Source organism: Typopeltis vanoorti, chromosome 25, assembly GCF_054136105.1.
Source record: "Typopeltis vanoorti isolate ZY-2024b chromosome 25, IOZ_Tvanoo_1.0, whole genome shotgun sequence".
In the NCBI taxonomy this organism is placed as follows: domain Eukaryota; kingdom Metazoa; phylum Arthropoda; class Arachnida; order Uropygi; family Thelyphonidae; genus Typopeltis; species Typopeltis vanoorti.
The window spans coordinates 72,018,602-72,031,015 of NC_143573.1; the positions used below are offsets into that span (position 1 = coordinate 72,018,602).

The window sequence follows — 12,414 nt, forward strand, 5'->3', positions numbered from 1 at the left end:
AGTGGAGGAAATGAAGAGTTGTAGAGTAGGTCCCCTCCGTCGATGAGTCTTTGAACTCCTTGGCGGTATAGCGTAATAATAATAACAAGCCACCTATCTCTGATTGGCTACCGGTAGAGATTGAATTTGCTGCCTCCCCCAATCTCCAAACGTTAGATAGGACTAAAAACGGCCTCTCCCGCTCACTAAATGGGAATGAAAGCATTCAATTGTTGTCCATGTCTTTATCGGCTGCCGCTTTTAATAAGTGATAGTCTTTGACTAGCTATCTCTGATTGGCTAGCAGTGGAGATTAAACTTCCCCCTCAGTCTTCAAAAGCTAGATAGGGTTAAAAGGCCTCTCAAATTTGGAATAACAGGCGTTATCTGATTTTTTTATCTGATTTTATTTATAAAAAATTTTAGAACTTGTTCACATTTTCCACGCTGATCACGCTTTCAGGTAATGCGTTCCGCTCATCAATCACTCTTCATGAGAAACTCCTGTCCTAACTCCCTTATCCTCAACGAAATCACGACTAAAAGATTTCCAAGCATATTCATTTTGGTGGAATGAAAACAGCTAGAATATGTATTTATTTATTTTAATTTCGAAAATCTTATAATTAGGAATTTTCGCTATTATTGAAGTGATTGGAGCGGGAAACTTAAGAGACCTTTGCAAGGCGGCGCCACTTGAAAGTGTTTGAGCAGTTGTAGTATGGTAATCGTAGTTTGTAACGATATTTAATTTCTTACTTATTAATGAAAACAAATGAATTGCATTCGGATGCAATTTATCCATCGTTATAGCAGTTGAAATATTCCTTTTCTGAATTACATGCCTCAGAGTTGTGTGTGAAGCTGCAATGAATTTCATGCGGATATAATTCGTGGCTGTTTGCAGTTGTAGTGGTAGACTTCGATGACTGTTTTCTTTTTACATGTATTTTTGTTCTTAATAAACCAAACATAATGAAGACAGCTTTAATGGTTGCCGAAAAGCCATCTTTGGCACAGTCACTTGCACAGATATTGTCTAACGGTAACATGAAGTCACGTAAAGGTGTATGTGCTGTACATGAGTATGTCGGTGTTTTTCGGTCCGATAGTGTGAAATTCAAGATGACCTCTGTACGGGGTCACGTTATGACTACGGATTTTAGAGGCAAATACAATAACTGGGACCGAGTTGATCCGGTAAGGTTTGTCTTTAAGTAGCTATATGTGATTTAAAGAATAATTCCCTTTAAAACTGCGCCTCCGTAGCGCAGTAGGTATCGAACGATGCCCTTTGTTTGGAATGACATGGGTTCGGGAGTGAAATTTTCTTTTAGAACTTTTATAGGGAGTTTTTTTATTGCGAGATGAGCTAGCCGATCTAATGTGGTTGTGGAAGAATTTTTATTTATTATAAACTCCAAAATAGACAAGCTAGCCAAAACATAGTTTTCAGATATACTGATTTCGTAGCCGAATCTGTTTCGGTCGTAAATCAGAACAACCCAACCCAATCGTTCAAAATCTTTTCTGCATGCATTTTTCTTTGTGATTAAATATTAAAGAACAAGCGAAGTTGATTTCCTTGCGCTAAATTCTTCACTTTCCCAACCATCTCTTTCTTATGTGTATTACCATAAGAAAAAGCTATTTATAAAGACTTCGACACAAAGTTAACCAGCATTCGATTTGTTTCTCTGTGTAGGTATTTTGTTTGAAGCGGTGACCGTGTCATAATAAAATGGCATGGACTGTATTAGCGAAGCAGATGGAGAATTACCATATTGTATATTACATTTCTTAAAGAAGTGCTGAAAGTTACAGTGAGTGCTTGGGGGGGGGGGTCTTTAAAAATTATATATGAACCAAAAGCAAAGCAGGATTTGGTTTCTTAAATCCTGCTTTGCTTTTGGGCTTGCTATGTATAGCTTGCTCTTGAAAAATCATTGTGATATTAACTTCTACACCTAAAATGCATTTTAATTAGTAGGAGGAAGATGATGATAAAAGCTTTATCCATCAATCCAACAGGTGAGAATGGCACTGTTAGACTGAGTAAGCTTAGATGTTACCAAAGCTTAAGAAAGGTCCTGATTTTACTATGATGGAGCATGGTGGTTTTTCTCCAGGAGATCCATTTTCCACTATAGCAAATTCAAAAAGGAAAGACTGTTTTAGAATATGCAGCGGCACTCAAAAATCAACCAAATTTAAATAAATACTGTTGCATAAATCTTCCCAAAATTTGGGAAACATTAATTATCAGAGATCTCACGTTACATCCTAGGCCACCTAGAAATGCCCATAGAGTGTGCACCACCTAGATAGGACTTTATAACGTGTTTCACTTAGTATTGTATTGTATTTGAGTGTGTTGTTACAAAAGTTATTTGTAATCCCTGAAGATGTCTCTTTGACTGAAACGAAATATTGGAAGCATTAAAATTAGTATTAATCCTTTCCCAGTGCTGAAAATGTTCCATTAAACCTCCAACATGTTATACTTATCATGTTATGTTTTAGAGAAAAGTGTCATGAACTGCTTCATTTGTAGATTTGCTATCAAGAATTAATTACTCATAATAGGAAGGCTTCAGCATTGTAGTTTTACTTAGTTAGGGTGGATGAAACATCAGTAGCACATTTTTTTTTTAAATATTTTGATATAATTTTAACTGTGGAATATGTTAAGGCAAAGTGGCATCCAAAAGATTAGCAGAAACCAAACATAATTATACATTATCACTGAATAGGTGAAGCAAATCCTTTGTACTGCATTTGCAGTTTTAAATTAATTTTTTTATTAATATGATTTCTATCCACACAAGGTTATAAATCCACAGAATGGTTGGTTAAAGGTTTAGATAATCTGGGAACACTACTCTAGAGACCAGACATGAAAGTTTAATAAACTACTGTCCTCCAATAAGCTGGATGGTGTGATCATGCACTAGTTACCACTGATGGTTGTTCAAAAGCATCTGATCTACAATTGGATATGAGCCAACAGCCTATAGGCTGGAGTGCAGAGATGCTGTTCACTCAACCATCTATGCCAGCAAATTACTGGGTGTTGAAATGCATGTACATGCAGCACTGTATTACTTTATGTACTTATTCATTCATACCAATTAAAATCAATGAAAAACTGTAAATGAATATGATTTGTTTTTCAGAACATCTGAACTTTTTTTATATAGACAGCTTGTGTGTATGTGTGGAAGCAGGTGACCATGTCAGATAATACTGAACTCTGTATTATCACCAATAACAATAGATGACAAATATATATTCATGGTCTGAGGGCTACAGACAGCAAATCTGCTTTGTTATAGAACCATATCAAAGGGTTCATCTATTACTTGTAATCACGCACAAGTAGAAATGAGATGAACAAATTGGAATTATATGCCGAACCAAAAAAGATAAAGTATCCAAAACCAGAAAAAAAAAGATACAGTTAAGACACCAAAATTTTAATATGGAATGTTAGAGGAATGGCACATAAAGATGAAATGAAAATAAGAAAATAGTTGCATAGCAAAAACAAAAACAGATTAAAGAATGTGATGAAATCATGTTTCGTTGAAGTCAAGATTAAGGATGTTAGTGATGCTGTAAGGATGCAGAGAGTAAAGGTGAAGGAAATGTTTATTTGGCTGGTACGAATGATCTAGCAGTAATAGACATGACAATTTTGATATCCAAGAATATAGGAAAAAGTTGCTAGTACAAGTCAAAAAGAAGAGTGAGAAAGTGAAAGTTGTCTGTTGCCACAGTATGATAAAGGCAACCTAACACAGAGCTACGATCACAAATGAATCAATATGCATATTGTGCAGGCAGAATGGTTTAGAGTTAGTGGATGTGTGGTAGGAGGGATTCATGTAAGATGGATAACTTGCATTTGAATCTATTTAGGGTCACAAGTCGAAAGTATTGTTCAGTGAGCATGGAAGTGCAGAGTCAGGGAAACTAGTATGTTTAGGGTATGCAGGATGCAGGGGAATGTGGGTCCAGGCAACCTTGGGATTAGAAAGTGTGAGAATGGTCACATGATGCTGAATGTAACTCCCTAGGTTCTTAACTTTAGTGAGCTAAGCAACACAAGGTGTATGGAAGGTTGTGAGATTGAAGTTTCTGTATATTGCTATACATATTCGGAATAAGGCCAAGGCATTTGTGGCATTGATTAGTTCAACATGACCAAAAAGTTATAGGCATCAGTAATCAGCATGCCCATGAGCAGTACAAGGTGATCTATATGGTAAAGAAGGCCAAAGCTGATTATGAAATCCTGAAGAGTTCTTTTGTTATATGGCAAATAAAACAAAGAATGACTATGGAAGGTTAGGTTTTAGGAGTGCTAATGGATGGGAAGTAAACCAAATAGTTGAGTTGCTGAGTGATTATTTTGCAAGGGTGTGCTGTCTAGGTGGTAATATTGCAATGCCAGATGTGACATTGACTGATAGGAAATTAGAGGTTGAAGAAATGGAAGTACTTAAAATATTGTAGAACCACAATGCGAACACAGCATTGGAATTATTAAAATTAAACCTCATTACTGAGAAAATGCTACTGGAACAGAAAGAGTTCAGAATAGTCCTGCTGCATAAAGAAGGCTCCAAGACAGAAATAGCAAATTATAGGCCAGTTAGCATCTCACGAGTGGTGGTTAAGGTATTATAGAAAGTAGTGAAAGACAGAATTCAGAACTGGATGGATAGGAGTATGATATTCAGTAATGGACATAATTTTGTGGAAGGTGGGTCTTGGATTAGTTATTTGCTTACTTTTTATGATAATAAAAACAAATAAAAGTGACAATGGAGTTGGATTAGGGAAATGGCTACTCAGTGATATTGCTAGACAAGATTTTTTGTACAATCCTTTCTTTTAGGCTTGGTGATCCGAATGCATTTTTGGAAATTATGGAGACAACTACCGTGTTTGAATAAAAACTTTAGTTTACTATTACTAAAATTTTATTTTATTTATTTTTTTATTAAAAAATTTTTTTTTTTTAAATTAAAAAAAAAAAAAATTTTTAGTAATAGTAAACTAAAGTTTTTATTCAAACACGGTAGTTGTCTCCATAATTTCCAAAAATGCATTTTTTGTACAACTTTATTGCATAAATTGTGGCAAATGGGAATGGATATGAATCTGGTGATTTGATAGAGGCTGGCTGATGGATAGATATTAAAGAGTGGTTTATGGAGGAATTGACTCAAGGAGAAAGCAGTTGACTAGCGTACCACAGGGCTCAGTGCCTGACTCTCTGTTGTTTAATTTGTACATGATATAGGAAATGATTTGATGGTAAATATTCAGTTGTTTCCAGATGATACAAAACTGGGAAGAGTGGTAGTAGGTGTTGTAGAGATCCTGCAGGATGACTTAAATAGACAGCAGCAGGGGCAAATTCTCCATGCTTGCTGTGCAAGCTTGGAGTTGAGGAAGAAGTAATATTTATTTCTTAATAAATGCATTCCATTTAGGCTTTTATTTTTGTAGACAGAGAATGTCTTAAGCTTGCGCGGCAATAATTGAGCTTTGTATTATGTATCAAAGGCCGATGCTTGCTCGTCTAGTCAAAGCTGTCGTCTTGCTCGGTGTAGGAGCATCCAGGTCCTCACTGCAGCACTGTGATTTCATGCGCGCGCATAGCCATTTTTGTTCCCTTCACGTCGTTTTAGGCACAGGCCATACGCAGTCAAAGTAACTCTAGCAGTGAGCTTCAGCCAGCCTTTATAAGTGTGCGTGTTGCTTGGGAAAATTATCTTAAAACCAACTTTTTATAACGATGTTATTGACCAGTTCATAAAGAAAAACCGTAGTAGAATTTGTATTCAAGTAGCTAAATTGAAAAGGATAGAATATCATTTGTAAAATAAATGTTGTATTTGTATAATTAAATATACATAAATTTCTAAATATATAGTTTTAAATGGCGCTCTCGTTATTCCACTAATCAGACTTCAATCACATCTCTCACTCCCTGAATGATAACAAGAGCAAGCGTGAATTTCAAGACCAGCATTCGTCCCAGACTAGCAGTATTGGCAAAGGTAAATGACTCCCAGTTTAATGTGGCTAAGTGTATGGTGATACACTTTGGGAAGAAGAGATTACAAGCTGTGTACTATATTGATGGACCTGCAGCAAACTGATGAGGCCAGGGACTTTGGAGGGGGGGTATTGTGGATAGGGAGTTGAAGTTTAGAGGGAATTGCAAAGGTAGCCAAAACAGCACATCATATTTTGTGGTGGTCGAAGAACACACTGACAAGCAGGGATTGTTCCCATTCATAAGGTTTTAATAAGATCACATCTTGTCTGGATTCTATGGAGATGAAAAAGTGGTGGAGAGGATCCAGAAATTAGTAACACAGATTGGCAGGTCTATGGGATGCTCCCTATAAGATTAGACTGGTCTGTAGGCTTAAAACACTTTAGGTGAAAAAGAGGAGACATGACAGAAGTTATTAAAGGGTTTTATACTGTAGGATTAACATCTAAAAGTTTTCAGTACATGTTCGGAAGGGAGAGAAACAAGGTGTCATCCTGAAAATTGTATAAGAATAAAAATTACATGATTATATTCAAACATACAGTGGAGCAAAGAAATTTGAAAGAGTAAAACCAAGAAATACTAATGTCTCAAGAATTGGAGAAATATAATAATTATATATAAATACTGGAAAAGGTAAAAAGTAAATGAAAAAGTAAAAATACAAAGAGGGGAGGCACAACAACCTATGTTTATTGCTGCATAGAAAATAAAGAAGCTGAGGAATTTTATAAACAACTTCAAACAGATAATTAACAAACACAGAAATGATTGCATACTTATGTTAGGTAATCTAAATGCAAGAATAGATAACAAACCAGTAAAAAGATTGTATGGGAGATGATGGGGAACCACATCAAAATAAGAAGGAGCTAAGATTAACTGCCTTTGCATTATGGTTTAAAGGAAAGTCATGCCACTGTATATTCAGTTTATAATTCTTCACTGGTGGTAGATAAGATTTTGGAAAAATGAGTAAGTGTTCATCCATATATAGCAAAAGCAAATAAGTTGAGATTCTTTATAGAAATGACATGGATTTCATAATGACTTTTTAGTTGTTTTAGTAATCTTGTTACATTCTGTAATAATTATTTGAAGAGCAGATCATTCATATAGGGATTTTTTTTTCTGAATTTCTTTGTCACATAATTATATTATTATTCCAGAATTCCATGGAGTTGTATGCCTCATGGATCCACTTTTGACATCACACAGTATCATGCCACTCCTTACTACTTCACTGTCTACACTCTCGTCATCTCTCCAGCAATGCATTCCAACCTCCTATCCCACTCTTCATACAAAAAACTTAATCCATACCCTCCTACTAATTCCTTTTGCAACTTTCAGGGATGATATCTTATCCTTATTCTTTTCCCTTGTTTTACCACATCAAAAATCCTCCTAGTGTCAATTCATCTTATACAGCTTAAATGCCTCAATCATATCATCCCTTTATCTCCTTTCCATGAGATTGCAGATTACGTGTTCTCGATCTCTCCCCCCCCATAACCAATACTCTACATTCCCAATTCTACTGTGAGAGAGCACAGCTAACACTTACCATAAGCAGTATCTTGTTACTCTGTTTACTTTTTCCTGACCTGCTGAAATATGCTATAACCTTCAATTTCCATAATTTTTAGGACAGCCTTCTCTGCCAATCAAATTTCACTGATATCTATAATCTTTGAACTGAGGGATTAAGTTGTCATTGTTACAAACTCATTTGTATATAAAAAAGCCAATTCATTGTAAGTATTCCCATAACTGTTATTCCTCTCCATTGGTAACTTGACTCTCCGATATACCATATATCTTCTCATTTTCCAAGCCATTATCCCCACGAGTGTATCCCTGCTATCTTCTACCCTGGCAACTCCAGTTTCCTACCTAACATACTTGCCTAGAAAACAACAGTCTCTTCAGATGTGTATGTCCTCATGTGTTCATCTCTTGCATACAGCTCCCTTCTGTCATTAAATGTATTTATGTTGCAGTGGATAGATTTATGTAACATCGGTCAACAGATTTAAACTTTTTTGGAACTGAAATAAATTTAAGTGTTAGTATATTTTAAATTGAATCTAAATCAGCAATCCTGAAAATTCTGTTTTGTGTGGATTAATTAATTTTTTTTCTATTTTTTAATTTTTTATGTACAGATTAATTTTTATTTAATTTTTTTCTTGAGAGGTCTCAAGACCTCTCTATTATTTGAGCTTTATGACATGACAGTACTGTGTGTGTGTGGGTAAGTGGTTAAAAAGACAAAAGGAATTTGTTGGTTTATTTTTTGAAGACCTCATGGCTGTAGTCAATGGGGAAGACTCTTCCAAAGAGCAGAAGTGTGGGAAATGAAAGCAGAGTAGTTGATTGGATGAATTTGGAGTTGAACTGTATACGAGTATTGACTAACAACTGCTCAGGGTTGATTATGGGAAATTTGAGGGATAGTACTGGCCAGTTCAGTGGAGCTGTCCTCATGGAAATATCTATAGAATAGACATAATGCAGCATCAGAACATCTATGGGAAAGCAACTGGAGGTAGTGGTCATCAATAAACCAATTGCTCACTTCTGTATATAATCAAGCATTCTGAGGAAAGGTTTAGGTGCACCACCCCAAATATGGTAACAGTATTCTAGGTTTCAGCAGATTTTAATTTTATAAAGTATCAGGAGTTGAGCAGGAGAGAACTAATGTTTGGAACAGGAAATAATACCAAGCTTTTTGGAGTTAGGATAGGTTAAATGTAAGAGTTAAGAAAGAGAAAACTGGTTTTGGTTGGCAAGACAAATATTGTCAGAAGTGAGGGAGAGAGTGGCATGGTCTTTCTTCCTGGAATCGAGACAGGGTCGCATTTTAGTGACATTAAATTTCACTTGAGAATGGCAAGGAGATCAGTGTTTAAGATGTTGATTAAAGGAAATCTTGAAGCATTGAGTTACTTGAGCACTACAAAGTTTTGAAAATGAAAAAAGAGGAGTGGAGAGTACTGTCATTAGGATAGCTATGAATAGGATTGAATGTGAGAGAAGATGCATAGGAGGAAGCATGTAGGTGATGGCACTGAGTCCTGGAGTACATCAGCATTAGTTGAAAAATCTGATGAAAGGAAACTTTATACTATCGTCCACAATGAATAATCAGAGAGGAAGCTAGCAGTCCATTTGCAAAGGGAAAGAGGCATACTGTAAAATGGTAGCTTGGCAAGAAGGTTACAGTGCCAGACGCACTCAGTGGCATGGAATATCAAGAGTGACCACTTGAGTTTCTCTGAGCTTTACCTGTGTCCAAAAGGTAGGTGAGGTTGGCAAGGAGATCTACTGTGGAATGTGAATGGCAGAATCTATTGCTGCTTTTCTAAATTTAATAATTTCAGATATATAATACTATTTTACCATATCATAAGACAAAATAATTAGATTCTGTTTATATTTAATATTTTCATTATGTTCCTTTCCATCATTATAATTGAAAAGAATTAGTGCTGAAAATGTTATTAAGGTTATGGATTAGTAAGGTAATACAAGAGACACAAGCTTAATTGCTTGTCAATCTTCAGATGAGTTGTCACGTCTCTTAACTAATTTCAGGGAGTAATTACAAAGTGAGGGTAATGAGGACGTGGTGATTTTTGATCGGGTTGAATTGCTTAAGTATCATTGGTATATGCATCAATTGTTTAATGGCTAACTGGAAATGATATAAAAATGGCAATAGAAATGAAGGGTACAGAATCTTCTGAGAGGAGAAATGAATGACAAAATAGGAAGGAGTACCATTGATGACAAGCTGAAGAATTATGCCAGCTTAAACTTAAAGAAGACCATATGAATAAAGTTAAAGAAGACCATGTGTAATGGCTTTAAGATTATTGGGTGTCAAGATAGCAATAGAGATGATCTCCTTCATACTTTGCTAAATTTCCCCATATTGGGGTTCATTTCTTCGAACAGCCAAATTACCTTATTAATAAAGGCAGATGCTGTTGGCAATTTTTTTACCTTAAACTTTTTTGGGACTCAGCTTCTTGTTCTGCTTCCTTCTCCCCCCTCTCTCTTGTTCTACAACTTTCTGTGCTTAGCTCATGCGGTCCTTCGTTTGATAGTTGCACAGCTTCCACCATCTGCTTTGCATGTTCATTATCAACCTCCAACTCTTTAGCTTACAGCACTATCTTGTCACAATCTCTTGTAATACTATGTCAAATTTTGTGAATGTATGAATATTTGTTTTTAGCAGCAGCTTCTAGACACCTTTCACATTCTGCTGCCACCTCACTCCATGCTGCATTACATTCTTTGTACTATGCAAGATATTATATTACTTCCAAAAGTTTCTGAGAGTTTTCTCACTCTCAGTAGCAGCAGTGTTCTTCCTTAAATAATATGCCCTGAATGCTGCAATAACATTGGTTCACAGGTTGCAGGAGTGAGGTGGTATTCGGTGGATGTGTTAATGGAATGTTATAAGTACAAGTGGTTGTTATGCACATTATAAGTTGAGGATTGATTGTGTACATATATATTTTCCTTTCCTAAAAATTTCATTTTGTCTCTTTATATTTGATTTCATGGTTCAGAATTGAGTTTGGTTGACATAGTCTGTTCTAACTTATAGAGAACTGTTGCAGTTTCTCCAAAGAAATATTACCTGAAGACTTTTGTTCATTATGGATATATAAATGTAACTTTAATATTACCTTAACTATATTTTAATATAAATCCACATTTGGCCCATCTTTAAAATTCTACCTCAAATATAGATTATGCTGTTACTATTAGCCATTCAGTTTATTTCCCCCTCAAAATTTATTTATTTATATTTTCTTTCAGGCAGAATTGTTCCATGCACCTACAGAAAAGAAGGAAGCTAATCCAAAGTTGCAAATTCCAAAACTTTTGCAGAATGAGGTAATTAAATTAATTGCCTCATTACTTAATTAACAATGCAAAATGAGGTAATTAAATATAAATATAATTAAATCAAAATGTATCTTTGTGTGTGTATATATGTGTGTGTGCGCATATGTTGATATATAGTGTGATTCAAAAGTCTCTATACAAATGAAATTGGTCACTTTTTTATTTTATTTTAACACACTCACTTTATTCACAAAATTCCATTACAACCTTGTGACAGTTTCCTGATCTGGTCATGAGAATTATTTTTATAAACTCTTCTTTACACAAAGGCATTTTAGAATACCTGAAACAGAAAAAAAGAAAAAGAAACTGTATTTCCCATGTATGAAGACTTTTGAATCACTGTATATTTTGTGTGTGTGTGTATTCATTCTTGAGTAGTTTGCAGTCTATGTATGCAATATATATATACACACACATAGTAATTTACTAACTTTATAAGAGACTGACAAGGTTGGATAAAGGGAATGGTTACAAATGCTACTGCTGAATTTTGTGAAGGCAGGCTTTATAATCTACAGGATAGCACTTGGGACTCTGTTACTCAAATTGGAATGAATGGGGATGGATATGAAACTGGGCGATATGAATATGGCTGTGGTTGATGGGCAGATACCAAAAACTAGTATATGGAGGGGCAGAATCAAGGAGAAAACAGGTGACTAATAATGTGCCCCAAGGCTCTATGCTTGAACCATTACTATTTAATTTGTTCATAAATGATATTGGAAATAATTTGAAGGGAAATATTCAGTTTGCTGATGATGCAAAATTTGATAGGATAGGTTAATTGTAATGAAGGTAATGTAGAAAGTGTGCAGGAACAAATTGACTGTATGGTTTTTCACAATTTTCTGCATGAACAACTGAAGTTTAGTGTTAGAGGTATAATCATCTAAAGTTGTTTCTCTTGATGTCCACTCAGACCTTTGATTGGTTTGTAGTGCAGAAAGATAAATGCTAACAGATATGCACTCTCAGATAACGTAATGCTTTCTACATTGTGACAGTTTACAGTATACACCTATATCTATTATACTATATGACCATGCACTATGACCTACAGTGAGTGCTAGTGTGACATGAATTATTGAAAGAAAATGATAGTGAAAAACTTGAAAATGATAGCCATGTTGAAAGAAAAATGGCTCAAATATCTGATTCATCATGAATTGGTGGAATATTTGCCTTAAAGGTTGGCAAATTGGCTCAGGGTAAAAGGAGTACCTATATTCTATTGAGGTGTGTACAGTTTCGATTTTTCTGAAATATAGTGCTGTCCCAATGTTTATTTTAGCATAAGGACACTTTTTCTCTGAATAATTAGTCTGTTTCCACAAGGTAAACTCAGCCATCTCAATGAGACTGGCTAGCTCATTTGAAAAGCCATTATAAAAATTTTTTGCATCCTAGATGGGTTCAGA

At 35.2% G+C, this 12,414-nt stretch overlaps 1 protein-coding gene across 1 annotated transcript in view; it reads left to right on the plus strand.

The window, feature by feature from the left end:
* The first annotated feature begins 693 nt into the window (after window positions 1-693).
* Window positions 694-12,414, plus strand: part of Top3beta (DNA topoisomerase 3-beta) — a 233,460-nt gene continuing 221,739 nt past the window's right edge. Inside the window, exons 1-2 of the mRNA XM_090414786.1 lie at window positions 694-1,179; window positions 10,901-10,978. Coding sequence (XP_090270912.1) covers window positions 955-1,179; window positions 10,901-10,978 — 303 coding nt within the window. The 5' untranslated portion in view covers window positions 694-954. The remainder of the gene's footprint in view (window positions 1,180-10,900; window positions 10,979-12,414) is intronic.